Source organism: Rhinatrema bivittatum, chromosome 2 (assembly GCF_901001135.1).
Source record: "Rhinatrema bivittatum chromosome 2, aRhiBiv1.1, whole genome shotgun sequence".
NCBI classification, from domain to species: domain Eukaryota; kingdom Metazoa; phylum Chordata; class Amphibia; order Gymnophiona; family Rhinatrematidae; genus Rhinatrema; species Rhinatrema bivittatum.
Genome location: NC_042616.1, coordinates 270,244,198 through 270,265,404, shown reverse-complemented (window position 1 = coordinate 270,265,404; position 21,207 = coordinate 270,244,198). Strand labels below are relative to the sequence as shown.

The window sequence follows — 21,207 nt, the reverse complement described above, 5'->3', positions numbered from 1 at the left end:
TCTCCCACCTCCACCACTTGTAATCGGGAAGGATCCTCAAAGAATACTATTTGCAGTCATTCAATTAGCCACTAATAGTGGCTGACTTACTGTATTCACAGTCAGGCCGATAAAATAAGAAGCGTGGGAAAACGGACGCTCTGTGTTGAGCGCCTGCTCTCCCAACACGTGCCCAGCCACCTCTCCTGGGCATGCAATACTGTATTTTAATGAGGGGTCACACTAAAAAGGAGGCACTAGGGACAATAGCGCACCCCTAATGCCTCCTTATTAGTGAAAACCCAGGAGAGGTAGCTGTCAGTGGGTTCAGGAAACTGACACTCATTTTTACGAGCGTCGGTTTTCCAAACCCGCTGACAGCCATAGGTTAGGAAAATGGATGCCGGTATAATTCAGCGTCTGTTTTCCTAACCTGAAGGGCCGGCACTGCCACCACCACAGAGAGAGGCTCCCTCCTCTGAGGGCACAGGTGGGATCCTCACCCTCTGCCATGATGGGGATAGTAACCCCTAGTATGGAGGCTGAAGAGGAGAGGCCTACTACTGCTCCCAGGCCATCTTCTCTGCAGCCTCACATCCCCGCACTGAGGCAACGCAGCCCTCCAGGACCCTCTAGCAGCTATCAATCTCTTCCAGTGCTACCAGTTTCCAGGCCCTCCAAGGGCACGGGCAGCAGTGATTAGGCCCTGTTGTGGGGGGGGCACGCAATTGGGACAGACAAAGGCAGATGAAGAGGAGCTCTAAGGAACCATCAACTGTATAGACAGTATTTTTCTGCTCATCTATCATTCCTGTAAATAGATGCAACATCATCTTCTAAAATGTCTTTGTATCAAAGTGTTCCTTTCCTCTACAGCCTGCTGTTTACTCTGGCAATGTATCTCCTGTAATTTCTCCTAACTCATCTCCTCCTCATCCTCTTCATGCAGATGATTTTCTAATCCCTCAGGAGGAGGCAGGTCTCTGGTTTTGGCAAGGTTATGAAACATGCAGCAGGCCAGAAAGATCTCATAGATCTTAATGGAGTTGCAGAGAAGGCATCCCCAAGTTCTGTCCAGACAGCGGAAACATGTTTTGAGTAGGCCAAAGGCTCACTCGGTGACTTCCCTGGTCTGCTATGGGGTCTGTTATAGCAAACATCTGCAGCGGTCTGTGGGTTAGACAGCAGGATCATGAGCCAAGTAGGTTTTGAGTGGTTAACCTCTATCATCTGTAGGGAAGGACACAGAGAAAAGCAGAGTTAGATATCCCTTAATGTCGGGAAGTGGAGTAATTCACTGATCAAGGCTGGAGCAGTCCTCCTGCGCTAATGCTGTCATTCCTCCTCAATATGAGGGAGACAAAAAGAAGAGGTTAGTTGTTGCGTGGTCACAGTGAAAAGTGCATTCCTACCTAGAAGCTCGCCTCCAGTGATATGCCGTTCCTGGAAGTGGTCATGGATTCCTGACTGCGAGAGGATGTAGGCATTGTGACTGTATCCCATTCACCTGGCCATGATGTCTAAGATGATCACATTCGCATCACAACCTGCATATTGAGGGAGTGGAAGCCCTTGTGGTTGTGATAGGTGGCCTCGTCTGCCCCTTGTGCACTGATAGGGATGTGAATGCAATCAATAGCCCCCAAAACAGAAGGGAAGTGTGCAATGTGGTAGAAATTGGTTATTATATGCTGTTGTTGCTGTCTGCTCTGAGAGAAAGATATATAGTGATGTGTTTTTCTGAGAAATGCAGCCAGGAATTGCTCAGTACATATGGAGGTGGCAGACTGGCTTATTCCAGCTGTGAATCCTAGAAGTGTCTAGAAGGTGCCAGTATTCAAAAATGGCAGGGCTGAAGTGACCTTGATATTTACTGGCAAGGTATGGTCCCTGCTGGTGGAAGGATGCAGGTCCCACTCTAACTGCTGTTATAGGTACAACATGGTTTCTTCTTTGAATCTGAACCTCTGTGCAAGACTTGCTTCTTTGACATCCAAAAACTGTGCCCCAGTCCTATATACTTTCTATACAGGGTCCCTCCATTTTCAAGTTAGATTCTCCACCACTCTCTCTACCCCCTCCCCCCCATGGCTGTCTGTCCCAGTCACATTCCTCACCACTCACTATGGCCCAGTCTGTCCCAGTTGCTCCCCCACCTTCCCAGTATAGGCTAGTTTGTTCCAGTCACACTAATTGCTACCCCCTAGCCTGCTGCTGTGTCTACTCAACTGCAGAAGCCAGCCTGCCGAACACCAACTCAAAAAACACCATGAAAGTGCTGTGGTAAATATTTTTGTACAATGTTGATGATATTTGCAAGTTGCTTTTAACCTTTTGAAAATTCACCTGAGTGTAAGTCCAAATGTGTCTAGCTGAAACATAAATATAACACTTACAATTTTAAGTTATTCAAATAAAGGAGTATCACCATCAATGTTGAATCTCCATTAAATAATTATACAATTTTTTATTACAAATATCATTGAAGATGTTATACAAAATATATTAAAAAAGCACATCAACCATTACCTATTATTACATTAACAGTGAATGTCCCACACCATTCATACCATGAGCTCACCTCAACCAGTATAAAATATATATTACCCTCTAAATGAATTTAATCTTGTAATACACTCTTAATTAAATCTCTGCATTGTGTTAAATTGCCTTTCATGAACCATTAGTTGACCTCAGTAATGTTATATTTCTGTTCTTCAATATTTTTCTTCAATCCATTCTCGATTTTCCTCTACATAAACAAATGCAAGACCTTGCGTTATAACATGTAGCAATTCTCATAAACAAAATTTTGTGAGAGGTGATATATGCTGTAAAACTGGAAGCTGTCCAAGTAAGTTCTTGTGAAAAGTGATATAAGTTATAATATTGTGAATTGTTTAAGTAGGTTCTTGTGAGAATTGTTACTCATTCTATTCTCTTAAAGGCGAATTTTAAAAGCCCTGAGGGCACCCAAACTGGAAGATACGTGCACAAGTTGGGCTGGTGCATGCTGAGTGGATTATAAAAGCCGCCCAAGGATGCATGTAACTCCCGCTGAGTGCAAAAATAAAAATTTGCCAAAAAGGGGCAAGGCGAGGACATGTTGCAGGCTGACCAAGAGATGAGTGTGTAACTACTTATGTGCATTGGCGCACGTCAAGGTTCCCTGCTGTGTAAATGTAATTCTGCTATGGAGATGGCGTGTAAATTTTGAAAGAAAAAAAATTAGGAAAGTCAGCAGGGTTTTAAGGGTCGGGGCTAACATGGGGAAGGGAGGCTATTAAACTAGGGTGGTTTGCAAGTCCTATTCTTAAACTGGGTGAACTGGGAAAAAGGCGAACGGCGTCAGTACGCATCACTTGTAAAATGTCCCCACTTACACGATAGATACGGGATTTACGTGCACATATGATATCCATTTAAAATTGAGCGCACATGTATGCACGTTCAGGCTATATTATAACATACGTTCATATGTTATAACTGGATGCATATCTGGGTGCGGGCCGACAAACATGCACACGACAAACATGCACACTTTTAAACAGGCACACGTGCCTGTTTAAAAGTTACCGTACTGGAGTTTCTTCTATATTTTTTCCCTTCTGCTACCAACCACTTGTTTTGCTTGTCATCCTAGTTCCCATTTCTTTTCTGTCATTGATTTTGTTTTCCCTTTCATTTTTCCTTTATCTTATCTTTCTTCTTTCATTCTTCCTGCTCCTCCTATCTCTCTCTTTCTCAGACACACCCTGCTCTCTCCTCCACACATACACATCCTTCTCCATGACCTCTTGCTCCTCTATCAGGCACATCACTCACCTCCATCCCTCATCTCTCATCTCCTCCACCTCTTCTTTATTCCCTTCCTCATCTCACTCCTTCACACCACCCAGATATAGGAATACTTTCTTTTTTTGTTATAGGGCAGGTGAAAAACCTCATTAATGATTTAACATCTGATGTGAGGTAATTTCAATAAAGATTTTGAAGAATACACTAGACATACTGGAGGTAATTTTAAAAGGAGTTACATATGTAAATGAACATGCTATTGTAGCAATTTGTAAAAGTCATTTACACGTGTTACGTGCGCATACACGTGAATAGCCTATGGGCAATTCCATGGCATCTATCGTAGCCATTTTCAAAAGCCCCAGTTCACGGGTAAAGCGCACTTATACATGGAGAACCTAGTTTTAAGCACGCAAATGCCTTTTAAAATCAGGCCCATTGCTAACTCCAAAAAAATAAATGAATACAAGGGATTTAAGAATAATATAATAAACCACAGGTGTTGAGTGTAAATGGAAGAACATCTTTTCTACAGTCTAAAATATGTGGATTTGCTTCACATTATCGAGCCGCATATCTTTAATAATAAAATGTAATTTAATTTACTATAAATGGCTGAACTGGATATTCATATTTTCACTTTTGCAAAATATTGTTGAGGTTTGCAGTTAACATATATTTTTTTTTCCTATCATGTTTGTGTTACTCTCAGCAGTTTCTTTAAGATTTCTTAAAGCTCCACCTCAAAATATGTTCAGTATGGAGCATACCACACTCATAAAAAATAAATAAATAAAGTCACCACTGTCCCAAGTGATACTGCAGATACCATGCTCTGTTCAGTTGCCTTACTTTCGGGCCGATACAGTAAGGTGCGGTAGAAAGAGGTGCGTTAGTGCCCGGCGCACCTGCGTTTGCCGCATGCACAGTTCGGATCACCTACCACTCGATACTGTATTTAAATGGCATGCAAATGCAAGCCACGTCCAACCCACGTCCAACGTGCATCCATGAAGCGCAATCCATTTTACTGTATAGGCGCTATACAGCGCCTATACAGTATCCTGGGTGCGCTGGTACCTGTCATTTCAAATGACGTTTGAAATGACAGGTACCAGAAAGTGGATGGTTCTCCTACAGACCCCGCTGCCTTGAGCCCGGTGCCAGCAAGCCCCAGCAGCCGGCGATCGGAGGCAGGGAGCACAACAAAGCACCCTCCTTCGGACGGACAAGAGAGATGAAATTTCACAGTCCCAAACCAAACCAACCCAATCCAAGCCAAGCCCCAGCAGAGAGAGACGAAATTTCACAGTCCCAAACTTGCCCCCAGCAGCAGCAGTAGAAGGGCAGCGAGAGAGAGCGGCTTCAGCAGCCCCGCCGGCTAAAGTGAATACGTGCACGCCTGTACGTCCAATACGGACGCTCAAGGCAGCGAAGGCACATGCGCACATGCCATGACCGGCTGGATGTCTGAGGTCACGGCATGTGCGCATGCACCTTCACTGCCTTGAGTGCTCATATTGGACCTACAGGCGTGCATGTATTCACCTTCGCCGGCGGGGCTGCTGAAGCCGCTCTTTCTCGCCGCCCTTCTACTTCTACTGCTGCTGCTGGGGGCTTGTGTGGCCGCGGCCAGGGCAGGTGAGCGGGGGCTGGGGGAAAGTTTGGGACTGTGAAATTTCGTCTCTCTCTGCTTGGGCTTGGATTGGGTTGGTTTGGGACTGGGCGGCTACGTGCGAGAAGCATTTTTTTTTTCTGTGGATTGGGTTGGTTTGGGACTGGGCGGCTAAGTGCGAGAAGCATTTTTTTTTCTGTGGATTGGGTTGGTTTGGGACTGGGTGGCTTTTGGTGGTAGAATCAGATAATTACATTCTTGTGAATACAGACAGTGCAATGGAATGTCTGGGATCATGCTGAACCTTAAATACCAAGGTTAAAGCTTTAAATTGAATATGCTGAGCAACCAGTGAACCACACTAACGCAAGGGTCAGGGTAGGCGGTAAATTAGTAGGTTAAAGACACGGCAAGATAGCAGGTTAAAAAGACGATAGTCGGGGTGCACTTTACTGTATGGGAGGGAACAGCTAATCGGATCGTTTACATACATATACATGCCGCGGGCGGAAAGGGATACGCGTTGAGTTAAAGAAGCGGTAAGGATCGGTAAAAACAGATAGTGAATCATGGGTTAGACTTACGCAGCGAAATTGTGAGTACACAGCAGGTTAGAAACGGGGTAACTGCGGCCGCGCTTTACTGTATCGGCTTGTTTATTTATAAGCACAGTAATGCAACTAGTTACTTGATCCTGAAAATCATTGCCCTGTATTTGAACAAATATTTTGTTTTGCCTTTTTTTTTTTTTAACATTTATTTTCTCTGCTTAAATCAGATTCACCTTTGAAGAAACCCAAAGGAAAGATGTTGCCTCCTTCTCCTGCAGAGCTTGAGAAAACTGGGAAAGGGACATTTCTGTGCGTCCTGACGGGGTTTTTCCCAGACGTTATTAAGGTGGAATGGATTGAGGCTGGTAAAGAATCTCAGAGCCTGCAGGATGCAGTGATTGGAGAGAGCAGTGAAGATGAGAGGGGCAGTTTTTCAATCAGCAGCTGGTTGACCGTGAGAAAGGAACATCTGGGCAAGAGATATATGTGTCAGTACTGGCACGAGGGTAACTCACAAAACAAGGAAGTAATCAAATTAAGAGAACCTGAAACAGGTACTGTTTAGCTCTTCTCACAATGTACACACTAGCACTATAGACAGATTTGTACAATTCTGTGTTTCTCTGACATGTCTTCACAGCTATCAGAATCATATACACTCTTTCAACTGAGCATTTAACATGCCATTGAGGAAACAATAATAATAGAAGAGATTTTTTTCTGAAATGTTTTGTATGAATTTCAAACCAACTTAATTTTACATATAGCACTGATAAAGCATTTTTCTCTTATCTCAGATCTTCGATTCTGTCAGGCATGCACATCCTGTTTACATGTGTAGGGAATCCTTTCTTACTAATTAAAAAAAAATTGACAGTAAGCAATATAAACTAAGTATACAACTTCTAGTCAGATGTACCATTTTAGGTACCTATGAAAAGATATAGCATACATGTCTACTACATGCATCTTAGTTCCTGATAATGTAAAAATAAGCATTTAATATGTATAAAATTAGTCATACTTCTAATTTATGTCACAAATATATAGCTTGCATGTGCAGCAGGTAGTGTCCTTGCTTGACCCTGTCTGGTCATTTTTCCCTTAATATTTCTATCCAATGCACCAGAAAAAAACCATCATACATGATGGAGCCGCTGCCTGCTTCTTGCACATCTGAATTCTGCATTTATATTCAAAGCTGACATAGAGAGAAAAGGAATGGAAGAGTAGGGGAGTGGGAGTGGAGGGGTAGGCAAGGGAAGCAGACAGATATAAGAAAAGCTAAAAAGGAGTGAGAGGAGATGGCAATGAAGGGCAGGGATGGAAGATGAGAAGAGAAAGCTGGGCAATGTACTCTCTACCTACCTTGATTGCAGTGCATCAAGGCAAGTAGAGAATACATTGCAAAAATCTGCTCTTTTTTTTACCTTTCATCACTCCAAATCACAACTGTGCTGTTCATACCTCTGACTGTGCATGTAAAACTGCTCCCCCAAACCTACCCCACCCACCAAACCTCACACCGAGTTACTCGTGACCCCTCTTACAGTGATATAAATGGTTAGCTTATGCTTCCTTCTCTCTCTCATACAAATGGTTATCTTATTTTGTCTCTCTCAATTCTGGTTGTGCCATTTGCAGTTCTGACATTGAATATTACCCCTTACATTTTAAAGTTCTATGTCTTTGTTATTCCTGGAAGTATTTATTGTGTATTCTCTGAAAACAAAGCTAGCTGAACATTTAAAGGTGAAGTTTAAAAGCTTGGCACATGCATAAATTAGAAGATGCGAGTAGCAGTCAGGCTTAAATGCACAGACTGAATTTTAAAAGTCACCCAGATGCACATGTATTGCCTGCTGCGTGCACATTTCACTTGATTTAAAAAAGGGCCATGGTCTTGGTGGGGCATGGCCAAGAGATGTGCATTTAAATTAAAGCACAAAAAAATATTCATAAACCTTGCAGTGCTGGTAGAGGAAAAAACTTGCATCCTGCTTAATAGGACCACCTTGCAAAGCCCCACCATAGTACAGTGGAGAAATGTAATGATACATCATATGGAAATAGCAAAGATTGCTCTATTCTGGGACCAAGAAAAAAAGAGGAAGATATATTGCTGAAAAAATGGATAAGGTTTCTTGAACTCTCTTCTGCAGCACCTGAAAGAAACAGTATGGAAAGAGTTGAGAACCTTGCATTAGGAATTGGTGTTTGGCAATGTGTAAGCATCTAATATCCTAGGATGTATGTGTACCTTAGTGATATATATATATATAATATACAGTATATAATATCCTGCTCAACATGAGTGCTTTAATATTTTCTACTGATGTTCTTGCTTTTCAAATGTAAAAACAAGTTACCGAAGAGTGTTTTTTTAAATTCAGCATGTAAAATAAGTACTTAGTTGCAGCCTTATCTACATCCAGCATTAATTTTGAATCTGTTATGTGACTTCACCCAGGAAGTCTACAGTCAAGGATTTTGTTTACAGTATCAACTACTCATGCAATTAAATTTCTTGACTTTTCTAGGTAATGTAATTGAACCAACAGAAGATGAAATACAAGACTGTCCTGACAATAGTACTAATGTAGCTGAGGGTATTGGTAAGTAACCTATATGTATCTCCCATAGATTCTCTATTCTTTTCTCTAAAACAAATTTTTGCCTCACGGCAAAGGTGTTGACCTTTCATGCAATTGCTCGAATGATCATTGTTAAGATAATCTGCTAAAATTAAACATTTCATGAAATAATTAAAATAGCAACTATGGGGGCAATAATCATGTTTTTTTACATGTATAAATTAATACTTCAGTATTGATACCCCCGACTCTTTAGTTCAATTTTTGTCCACGGGAGGGGGGTTGAAGGGATGAAGGAGAGAAAGTACACAGTGTGATTTACTGATTTCAGTTTCAAATCGCTGCATGGACTTCCCACTTCCTGCTTTGCAGTTGCTCCCACAACAGTGCAAAGTACGTGCATGCATGAGTACCTGCAGTGTGTGCATGCTGCTAAAATTTTCAAAGGAAATCTCTACAGGGATTTTTCCCTTTCAAAATTTGCTTGCAGGCTCATGGATACAGAGTAACCAAGGGCCTGGATGCGCTGTGAACAGTATGAAAATTCCCCTCTAAATAATTTGCAACCATAGAAAACGTCCCAAAACAAAGTGCAGCAATACCTATTATGACCAATATCTACCAGTTACTGAGATGCAAAGCTATTTTGAGTCCCCCCCCCCCCCTCTCATTTCCTCAACCAAATCAAAGGAACAGGTTAACTTGCATATTTTGATGATCCTGAAATCCTGACTGGTCAAGGGTTCCACTGATTGAATTTAGGATTCCCTGATTTATACATACAGGTGTAAACAACCCAGTAGCATGAGGAGGTTCATCTATTATATTTTTCTAAGTAAATATTTGGGTGACCAACTGGGCTCCACTTTTTCAGGACAGGCTGATCTAGTCCTGATTTTACCACAGTTGCATACCTGAGCTTATTGTACTGCTTTCTTAAGGGAATCAGTAGGAAAATCAAAATGAAAAGTCTACCAGGCAGATGCAATATAGTGCACTCAGCCCCAGAGCAGGCATTAATTCTTGAGGAGCCCCTAAAACTAACAGAAAAGCAGAAAAACACTGCTTTTCTGTTCCTTTTTTTTCGGTTCCTCTGACTTATATCGTGGCGATATTAAGTCATAGGAACAGAAAAAAGGAAGTAAGGAAAAAAATAAAATAAAGAAAAAAAGTCACCAGTAGTTAGGTTAGGAAAATGGACACTCGTAAGATTGAGCATCCGTTTTCTAATCCGCACTGACAGCCATCTCTCCTGGGCACCCACTGCCAAGGAGGTGCTAGGGGCGCACAATTTCCCATAGCATCTCTTTTTTTTTTTTTTTTTATCGTGGCAGCCCATTTAAATATCATATCAGGTGCCCCAGAGAAGTGCATCAGTGTGTGTTAGGAAAGCGGGCGCTCAATCATGAGCGTCCATTTTCAATGTGCCAATACTGCATCAGCCTGGAATAAAACCAGGACTGGATCGAATTTTCTTGAAAAAATAAAGTAAATTGGCAATGCTACCAAAGATCTGAAATGTAAATGTGAATTTACCAATATTCAAACATTTGACACAAACTACCTTGAGTATAAGCACATATCTGTGATTACTTGCTTTTAGACTTGGTCAAAATGATCTGAAGGGGGAAAATATAGAAAATGGAGTAACTCTATAGAGTAATTCATGGATTGGATTTATCAGCAATTCAAAAAGAAGAGACCTTAGCACACCCTACATAAACAACAGTTTCATCCTAATAAAGATCTTGCATTACCAAAAGCTTGCTTTTTGTCTGGTACTACTTATGCACTCAATTTTTAAACACCTTTGCTTCTATATGGAGTGACTGAATCATTTTTTTCCTGAGATTATCGATATTATTCTTTTATAGCTATAAATTGTTAATTTTGCATAGCAGAGCAGCAAAGCTGTGCATTTTGATAATTCTCAAAGCTTTAAAAATATTGAAGACAATTTGTAGCCTCTCCCAGTTTGACTGTTTATGGGACTCCCTCCTGAGTTAGGGTTGCCAAGTGGCTCCAGATTTTCAGGACAGGTTGGTCCAGTCCTGGTTTTACTCCATTGCATGCAGGAACTAGTTCTGATTTTCCTACTGCAATGCATAACAAAAGTAAAACTGTTAGTCCCTGCATGCAGGGGAGTAAAACTAGGACTGGAACAATCTGTTCTCAAAATCTGGAGCCAGGTGGCAACCCTATCCTGCGCTCAGATTTAATCCCTCAGCAAATGTAGTTAAAAGTATCTGAGTTTCCAAGGTGTGCACCGTTTAAACTATTGTGGGGAAAAAAAGCTTTCTTGTAGGATGTTTAGGTGTATGCATTCACTTTTCAAATGTGCATGTGCTATTTTACCCACCTCTGCTGTCTGCAGAAAATTTGCAAGTACAAATCCCATGCTAATTTTGAAAGAGAGGTAAAGCAGGTAGAATATCCTAAGGGACACATGTTTAAAAAAACCCAACACCTGTATAGTTGGCAAGAATGCAGGCTATTTGAAAATTGCCCTAGGATGTATAATTATGAACTTTCAACTTTTGGTCCAAAATATTTTAAAAATCCCTTACAGCACTGCATGATGCATCACATTAAATAGCGTTAAAAAGAAGTCTCTGTCCCCACAGAGCTATGTGATGAGGTATTATGATGCCTTTTAATCTGCTGGACACAGCTGGAAACTGGTCTCCTCTCCCCATCCTGTATGAAGGTGCCCTATGAACATTAGCCAAGATCATCTTGTTTGGGCAATAGGCAGGAGGCGTAAAGGTTTCCAGCTATAAGTAGCATTAACTGCATCACCAAAATGAATTCCATAATAGGCTGGGTGTTAATCAGTATAATAGAGCCCACGATGTATTGATTCCCCTGCCTTGGACATTGTAGGGTGCTGTATGTCTTCTAATTACATTAAAAACCGAAAAGTAAGAGAGCCTGCAGTATCACTAATGAATTGGGAAAGCGTGCAAAGCCTGGATCCCCTTATGGGCCATGGGTGATTTCTTGAGAAATCGGCACCAAGTCCTATACGTTTATAGAATTTATAATAACATAGTAGAGGGTGGAGAATTGGTGATCATGTTCTTCCCATACTTAAGGCAATACCAGCTTGCTTCTACCTTCCCCAGCCACCCTACATTTTTTTACTCGACCTCTCAACCCTGTTCCTATTCTTGCTTCCTCCCAGATCATGTTTGTTGTTAGGATTGTAACCATGGTTGCTCTGTGCTGTTGCCCCAGGATTCTTGATACAATCACACCTCCACTGCCCGCCCCCCTTGGTTTGTATTATCTGTTTCATATACTCAAACCCTCTCCTTCATTTGTTGAACTGTTACCTCGCACCTGCCCTTCCCCCTGTGCTCTGTGTCAGGAACCATAGCTACATAAACATGAAAAAAAATAATTGCATAATTGTACCTGACATCCTTTGTTATATATTGAGTGCATCCAAAGCCAAAATATGGCAGTAGGACTGGAGGACCTGTAGCCTGCATTAATTCTGTTGTAATGCTTTTGCTCCCAGGAACAGGCATGGCGCTGAATTTAAATCACAATGTGGCACACATCACTTATATCCTCCTGCTCCTAAAGAGCTCCTTCTACACGTTGGTCGTTTTCTTCTTCCTGTGTAAAAGGAAGGCTCCCCCAGCCCCGGACCAAGTCCCATCATCATAAACTACTCTGCGGGGAATTCCGTTTGAAATCGGTCAACTAAAAGGTGTCTGGCCGGACCATAAAACTGCTGTTTATAGCACCTTACGCCAGTCAATATTCGGTCTTTATTACATAAATATTGCTGTGACAAGCATACATATTTCTGCTTCATAAATGTATCATATATCATTTTATCTTCGGCATCTGGATGTAAATGTATCATCTCTAAAGCGAAGATGTATCTTATAGGATTGCTACCTCTGCTTAACGAGCCAGGTTTCAGGGTTGTGTAGATATAATTTTAATTGCGGGAGCTCACGCATGACATAATTTTTCAGGGTTCGGGGTTTTTTTTTAAATCTTTTCTTAGAATGTAGATAACAGCGCTTTTTTGTTCCCCATAGGAATTAACAAAAACTGTAATATTTTACCATATAAAAATGTACTCTGAAGGATGTGACTTTTAAAACAAGTCTTTAATAAAACCAGGTATATTAAAAGACCTCGCTTGCATTCGTGCGTTTTCTTTTTGAGTTAGAGCAGGACTGGGCCCGCCCGCCGCTCCCTCCCGGGACTTTCGTGGAAACTGCTAGCGGCGATGCTGGGGCCCCGGCCTGGGGTGGAGGAAAGCGGGAAAAGTCCAGGAAAGCAAGCGCGCCAGGGGCTTCTTTGGCCGCCCAGGGCCAGTGGCACTATTTGTAAATTAACCGACGGAAAGCCGCTCCCGGGCGGGCGGGCGGGCGGCAATGAATAAAGTGCAACACCCCCCCTCCCCCCGCCACAAAACCCCGCACAAATATTAATCAAAACATTATTGCGCTTTCTTAGAAATCAAACGGGAGTTGTAGGAGTGCCCTACTGAAACAATTCCCCGTGGAAAGATGAATCGATTAAAGAAAACGTCAGTGGAAGTTCTGGAATAAACGAGCATTGTTTCTTTTTGGAATTAAAAGCCGCTTTGCACTTAAACCTTGAGAAAGCAATGAGGAATAAAACCGACCCGCCTGCAGTCTAGGGCTGATTTCAGGAGCCCCCCCCCCCCCCCCACCACCGTGGAGATTTTGTTTTGTTTGTTTTTATATTGTTATTCTTATGATTTCTGAGGTGATAGCTGCTATTTCTGGGTTTTGGGTTTTTTTTTTTTTACATTTTATTTCCGAGCTGTGGAGAGCAGCATCGCGAGCCCTGCAGTTTCCGCCTCTTCAGTCCCGCTTCAAGTACAGAGACCGCAGCCCCCATCCTCTCTTCAGCGCCTTCCCGCCTAACTGCTCACTCAAGCGGGCGCGAGCCTCCTCAGCTACGCCGCAGACCACAGCGAAATAATAATTAAACAAAAAAAAAAAAAAAGCCACACGACGACAAACAATTTAGAAGCTTGCAGGAGCATCGAGGGGAAGTTGATCTTTGTAATGCATTGTGTGTGTGTAGCAGAATCGCTGCTGCAGCGCTCGAACTGCAGGAATATGAAAGTCCCCCGACCCCCGTCGGTTCTGTATAATCCTCTCCTGAGCAAAAGGTGTGTGGCAGCTCCAGCGCCACAGGAATCCTGTCTTGTGTGCCCAAGGAAAGTCTGAGCCATTTTGCCCTTATACTGTGAAACCTAAACCTTTACTTGTTGAGACAAAGCTCCTTCAAAGTTTATTTTCTGTACCTGCTGCCCGATCAGACTGGTCTAGGCAGACCGTCCTAGTACCTGTGTGTGTATAGGAGGAAGAGGAAGCGAAGGCTGGGGGGTGACAAATCTTCACAAAGGGGATGTGCAAGTCACCTTCCACTCTGACACTTCGATCTTGCTTCAAGAAAAATGACCTGGTGACAGGGGGCAGGGTAAAAGGTAACAAACACCCTCCATCCCCCTCACCCCTCTAAAGAAATGAACTTCCCCCAATGCCCTTTGCCATCCGGGGTTGGGAGCATGACTGCTGTGTAAGATCTCCAACTCCCCCTGGTCCCAGGCTGGGCAGCTGGTAGGAGAGAAACACCAGTGGCCCTCTCCTAACTTGCTGCTTCTACCACCAGCATCTCTCCAGCAGGAGACTCACAGCTCAGCTGTTTAACCCAGGGGCCTTGTTAACTTGTCTGCTGCAGGGTGGGAACAATTATTGTGCTGTGTTCCCCCTCCTCCCATCAGTCACTGCAGGGTAATACTAATATATATATATATATATATATACTGTGAGGTCAGCTTGCTCCGTCTCCATCTGCAGGCAGGGGAGCATAATCCCACTGGTCCTGAGTCCATCTGTCCTCTGCACTGAGGAAAACCTAATTATAAGGAAAATAATTTCTCCATTGTTACACTTTGACCAAATCTGGAGGGATTGGTGCCAGAAGCAGGAAGAGCAATGCAGAAGCACCAGGCTGCTGGTGCAGCTCTCCTGCTGGCTGGGGATATAGGATACAGTGGGAGGGGAGACGCACCAGGCTATAGGAGGAATAGGTCTGAAGCTTCTGGGGGGGTTGTACAGATGGGATGACACAGCAATTGTGTGGTGAAGTGTTAGACGGACTGAGCTGCAAGTTACTAAGGAGCAGGAGAGGCTTATAGAGAAAGGAATGGGGCAGGTTATTGTGGAGAGTGTGAGAGACAGGAAAGGGATGGGTCTGTGAAGAGGGGTGAGGGAAGGCAGGAAGAGGGAATGGATTAGAGATTGCAACAGGGTTGGGGAACTTTTACTGGATGAAGAGCCATTTTAGCAATCATGAAACTCTTGGGAGGACAGTAGCTGTTTCGGGGGAGAATGGTGTTCCCCTTTTAGACCAATGAGTGGTAGGGGGTTTCTGGATTAGTGGTCAGCTGGTTCTGGCATGGGCGAGAGGAGAGCTCCTGCTGCACTCAGCTGTTTGCCGGGAGAGAGAGGACCTGCTGTAGGCTGGATAAGAGTGAAGGGGGTGTTGCATGCAGTCCAAGGTTCCCCATTCCTGGGTTAGAAGAATGGACTGAGAACCAGGGTCAAAATGTTATTCCCTCACTAATATTCTCTGTGACCTTAGGCAATTCCCTTTATTTCCCATTGCCTGGGGCATCCAATTAGATTGTAGGCTGCTTGGGGGCAGGGACGGTTTGTAAATTAATTCAAATAATGCTGTGAGCTACCTTGAGCATCGTTTGGAAAGGGGGGGGGGGTGATGAAAATCTCCAAACTATTACGGTATTAAATAGGAGAGATGGGGATGTTGTGAGAATGGGAGACTGTGCAGGGGGTAAGAGACCAAAGAAAGGGGTCGGAGGCAGGGGAGGGGTAATGGAGTAATGGAGAATGAGCTAGGGCTGATGAGTGGACAAGAGGCAGGGTAAAGTAGGTGAGGGCTAGGGAGGAGATGAGTGCAAAGGGTGGAAACGGAGGATTACAGAGATTGTGAAAAAGAGGGGAGGGGCAGTAGTGAGACAGAAAGGTGACTAGGAGGGAAATGGAAGAGTGGGAGATGAAAAGCTGGTACATGAGAGATAAAAAGAGGGAATTTGAGGACTGGACGGAGAGGGGCAAAGGATGGGTGACATTTAGCTGTGAATAGATAGAGAGGCAGAGAAGAAACATGGAGGAAAAGAAAGATGAAAGGGAAACATCCATGCCAGAGATAGATGTAATGTAAGGGAGAAAATAAATTAAAGAGCATAAAAAATATAGAAATAAAAAAAAAACCTGGAAATGGACTTGGGGAGAAGACTGACAAGAAGAAAGTGTAAAAGGCAGAGCAGGGTCAACCAAATTAGAAAAACATATCCATAGAAACACAGAAATGTGATGGCAGAAAAGACCATAAGGCCTATGTAGTCTGCCTATGCAGACCAACAGGCCGATACAGTACAGTGCGCTCCGACTGAGAGCACTGTTAGCCTGTTCTTGGACGCGCGTTTTCCCTTACCCCTTATTCAGTAAGGGGAGGAAAACGCGCATCCAACCCGCGGCACCTAATAGCGCCCTCAACATGCAAATGCATGTTGAGGGCGCTATTAGGTATGCGCGCGGGATACAGAAAGTAAAATGTGCAGCCAAGCCGCACATTTTACTTTCAGAAATTAGCGCCAACCCAAAGGTAGGTGCTAATTTCTTCCGGCACCGGGGAAGTGCACAGAAAAGCAGTAAAAACTGCTTTTCTGTGCACCCTCCGACTTAATATCATGGCGATATTAAGTCGGAGGTCTTGAAGAGTAAAAAAAGTTTAAAAAAAAAAAATTTTGAATTCGGCCCGCGGCTGTCGGGCCGAAAACCGGACGCTCAATTTTGCTGGCGTCCGGTTTCCGAGCCCGTGGCTGTCAGCGGGCTCGAGAACAGACGCCGGCAAAATTGAGCATCGGCTGTCAAACCCGCTGACAGCCGCCGCTCCGGTTCTACCGCACCACCTCATTTGAATACCGAATCGCGGGCACCGGCCCCTCACCGGTGCCCGCGCCAGGAGAGCAGGCGTTCGTCCGCTCTCCCGCGGACTTTACTGAATCGGCCTGAAAGACAGAAAAAAAGCATTTATTTTTATTTGTTAGTGATTGGAATATGCCAGCTTTAGAAATGTGCATTTCTTTTATCTTTGTAATTTGGTCAGTATGAAAAGAAACACGTTTCTCTTTCTCCAGTGTTGCACTGCGTGCAGGGTGCAACTTGTAGTGATTTTCATTTCAGTTTTTGTCTGCAAGTTTCTGTTTCTATGCTGCTGTTCCCCTGATCCCCCACCCTGCTGCTGATCCTCTGAGTGGCGTCAAATGAAGAGAATTCTTTCATGCTGACCCCCAGACCACGGACTGGAAACCAGTAGCCTAGGACATTGGTGAGCAAATATTTTGAGCTGTGCCTCCCCATCCCCCACACACACTTCCATTCTTGCACTTGGTTGGAGGTCCCCCCAAGATGCATTACTATGTGTGTGTATACAGTATATATCACATACACACGCACATATGTACATTACATGAAGAGTATTCATCAGGCAGCCACACTGCCAACCATTGGCTCAAAGCCCCCATTTTGTTTCTTTTCAAGCTGCTGAAACGAGTAAGCTCATACATACATATAGACTTGGACACAGAGAGGCAGATACAGAGAAACAGATACTTCATACTCAGACACCCCACGCCTAAACTGGCAGAGTGTGAAACATATTTATTTATTTAACAGTTTTATATACCACAGTTCAGGTAACAAAGTTACTAATCACTTCGGTTCACATTTCAACAATGTGTGACCAATAGCCAATTTCAACAATATGTGACCAATAGCCAATTTCAACAATATGTGACCAATAGCCAATTTCGGTCATCAGTCAGCCCTGGGTGAGCCCTGTTTTCAAGTTAGAGCAGTGCAGGTCTGTAAGGGGCAGGTTTCTGTTCAGATGCAGCCCCCCTCCCTTTGAGGGGGTCTGGAATGGCCATCCCTCTAGGAGATTTCTTTTTAAGAGGCTCCCTAGAGGAAGTCTGTAGGCAATCTCTTATGTTTGCTTAGAGTTAGGAGGAAAGGAGGAGCTTAGCTTTTGTTATTCTTTCAGGCCCAGTCAGGAAAAGCAAGCTAATTCAGCCTTAGGAAGCTACCAGGGTCAGGAGGTTTTCCATCCAGTCTACTCACGAGCTGGTTAGGATATCCTTCTGGGGATACTTTCAGGGGTTTTGCATTGTGTTAGCAGGAGGCCTGGTGAGACCCTGTGCACTACTTAGACTCAGAGATTTGGGAACCCTGTTTTGGGGACTGTCCAGGTCAGGGAAGACCTGCCCCCTCCACACCTCGATGAGGACAGAGGAGGTGATTACCCGCTGCCAGGACCCTCCGCTGGTTAAACTGCTTTTTGAGGGAAGAGATTTGTTTTTTGAGGCTCAGGAGGAAGCGTTTGACTGCCCCTTCCTAGCTGAGGGGAACATTAGGAGCTGCTGTTCCAGCAGGATTCCTCCTAAAAGGATCCAAACACCAAGAGATTGAGAGAGAACTACAAACAATGAGTAAAAAGCCAATTGAAAACACAGAGGACACCACACACAGGAGTCTTTACCCATGGGGCAAGAGAGAGAGGATTCTGCAGCTCTCTGTGCTAAGCCTGTTTTGCCTATTTTTATCCAGAGTTGGAGGGGAATCCCTGCCACACAATAAAATAGGGTATCTTTTCCCACCCAGGGCCTCTACTTTTACTTGTTGGAAGTGGGGACACCATGGGTCCCTGAGAGAGATACTTCTGCACCGACTGAGAGAAAGAACTGGAAAGAGAACAGCTCATTGTGGGGCTGAGAACTGGATAAAGTAAGCCATATACCACTGCTTATCTGCAAGTAAACTTTAATTTTGTACATCACCTCAGCGACTGGAGTGGTTTTTACACAATGTGTTCTCAGCATGATCTTTCAAATGGGTTACTCCTCTTCCAGGGGTACACACACACACCATCCAGAGACCCCCTTAAGCACTTGGGGCCTGGAAAGATTACTGTTACTCCATCCAACAAAGGAGCCACGCCCTGAGGAAAAATAAAAAGAGACTAGGTCTGCAGCTAGCCAGGGTCCCCCCCCCCTTCCCCAAAGAGACTATAAATAAGTTTATGGCTGCAGCTGTGCAGGATAGGCACACTGGGGTCGGGTTTCACATATACCCAGACAGACAGACAAAGACCCACACATAGACGCAGTTACTCCATACCCAGACAGTCACAGAGAGACAAAGACATTCCACATGGAGACATAGACACCCCACAGAGAGGCAGACACCCAATGCCCAGATAGGCAGAGAGCCAGACATACCACACCTAGACAGACACAAACGGGCCGATTCAGTAAAGTCCGCGGGAGACTCGTCTGTGCGCGTGATTCAGTACTTAAATGAGGCCAGGTGGTAGAAACAGGCAAAAGGAGGCGCTAGGGACACTAGCGCGTCCCTAGTGCCTCCTTTTGGCCCGGAGCCCATGGCTGACAGCGGGCTCGAGAACAGACGCCGGCAAAATTGAGAGTCCGGTTTTCGACCCAACAGCCGCGGGGATACCTAATAGGGCCATCAACATGCATTTGCATGTTGAGGGAGCTATTGGGTTCAGCGGGTTGGACGCGCGTTTTTGGCCCCTTACTGAATAAGGGGTAAGGAAAACACGCGTCCAATGGCGGGTTAACAGTGCGCTCCGTCACACTGCCCACAGGCAGACCAAGTCCATATCGCACAGAGCATAGACCACACACACAGACCAAAGCACAACAGACAAACAAGAGTCAAAACCAAGATCCAGATACACAGGCGTCACACCACCATAAGAGCTGGAAAGTTTTTCAGAAAATTTAGATGCCAACCAAAACATTTTAGGATATGAGAAAAAGTCCATACCACCCTGCCCAACTTTTTTTTTTTTTATTATTCACTAATTTTTCCAATTTTTTTCTCTATTTTTGTATTTTTCTGTTTGTTCATCTATTTAATTGTCTCATGTTTTAATTTACTTATTTACTTTAGCCTTTATTTTCCCTTCCCCATCTCCTCCCTCTTTTTCTCTGGCCTCTTTGCTTATTCCCTTCCCTCACCACTTCTTTCCCCCCCCCCCCCCCCCCCCCCCCGATTTGCAACGGCTGTGATCCCTTTCTTCTGTTTAAAGACCCGACAGCAGCAGGGGCCCTCCTCTGAGCCGAGGCCTGAAGGCGGCAGCTCTTCCTGGGTTTTGGAACATTGCAGTGGGGCTGCTCCCGGGTCCAGTTCTGCCCACCTAGAACCTCGATGGCAGAAGCAGCTCCTCTCCCCAGCACACTGAAAGAGATGCAGGGCTAAGCCGTGGCATGCTTACAATGAGGTCACTACAATCTGGAGGCAACTTCTCTCCTGAGCTTGCAGTGCTTCAATGCCACAGAGACTTGACAGCATAGCCTTTTTTTCCCCTTGCCTAATTGGGCAGCCAGGGTGCCCCTCTTCAGTATTGTTCAAGTGCCCCCCCCTCTCTGAGGGGGGGGGGCCATCTGCCTCCCACTTTGCTCAGCCCTGGCCTAGGAAACAGCCGTATGGCCAGCACAGAGCGTGACAAGTGGTAGTCTGAGCTGAGGTAGTGGGAGGATGTAGGGCTGAGAGTGGTGGCTGAGGCAGTTATGGCAGGTTAATGGAAAGCAATTGCAGTGGGAAGTAGAAAGGAGAAATAGTGGCAGTAGAAGAGCGAGAGCAGTGGCAGTAGAAGGGTGCATATGTAAGGATCTTGTTTTTTTTTTTTTATTTTATGTTTATTGAATTTATACATTACATCAAGTAAAATTTACACTTGAATCAGGAATACAGAAGTGAAGGATTAATTTACCAAATATAACATCATTCATATGAATACTTAATTAATAAGTACATTCTTCCCTTCAATTCTGTCTATCAAGCCCTCATATGGGATCCTTTACGTTACTCAAAGTAATTTTATATCTAGTATAAACTTAATAAGAAATATGACTATAGGATACCTTCAGTACTAAGGGACCTAAAACTCCTACTATGAGTGAATTAAGATACCTCTGGGGATGAACTCATTAATGGCTTCCCTTTTTCTAATAGGAAATGTGTTAGTTGGTTAGGCTGTAAAAATATATATGTCTTCCCTTCAAATTTTATTAAACATTTACAGGGGTATTTTAGAACAAAAAACATTCCCAATTGTACAGCCTGAGGTCTTAATAAAAGAAATTGTTTTCTACGTTTGTGTCTGACGAGAATGATCTGGAAATATTTGAACTTTACAACCCAAAAATTCTTTAGCTCTATTTTGAAAATATTTCCTAAAGATCCATTCTTTGTCTGACTCCAACATAAAGGTAACAAGAAGTGTAGCTGGTTTTACTAAATCAGATTCTGTTGTCTCCAACATCTCAGAAATATTTAAATTATCCTCAATATGAGCCTGTTTTAATTCTTGCATAATTACATTTTCTCCCAATGCATCTGCTGGGGTTTTCTTCAAAGGAGGGAGAAAATATTTTAGAAAGAATAGGTAATGTTGCCTCTGGAATATCCAGTATCTCCATTAAATACCTCCTCCATAGATGCATTGGGGTAGAAATAGTTGATTTGGGAAAATTTATACAACGGATATTTTTACA

The 21,207-nt window shown here is 43.8% G+C and overlaps 1 protein-coding gene across 2 annotated transcripts in view; it reads left to right on the top strand.

Annotated features, from left to right (window-relative positions):
• Positions 1–12,694, top strand: part of LOC115084535 (Ig lambda-1 chain C region) — a 30,645-nt gene extending 17,951 nt beyond the window's left edge. For both annotated transcript variants that reach the window (XM_029589521.1, XM_029589522.1), the window contains 3 exons: positions 6,171–6,497; positions 8,484–8,558; positions 12,061–12,694. In XM_029589521.1, the coding sequence (XP_029445381.1) occupies positions 6,171–6,497; positions 8,484–8,558; positions 12,061–12,212 (554 nt within the window). In that variant the 3' untranslated portion in view covers positions 12,213–12,694. The remainder of the gene's footprint in view (positions 1–6,170; positions 6,498–8,483; positions 8,559–12,060) is intronic.
• Positions 12,695–21,207: the final 8,513 nt, after the last annotated feature.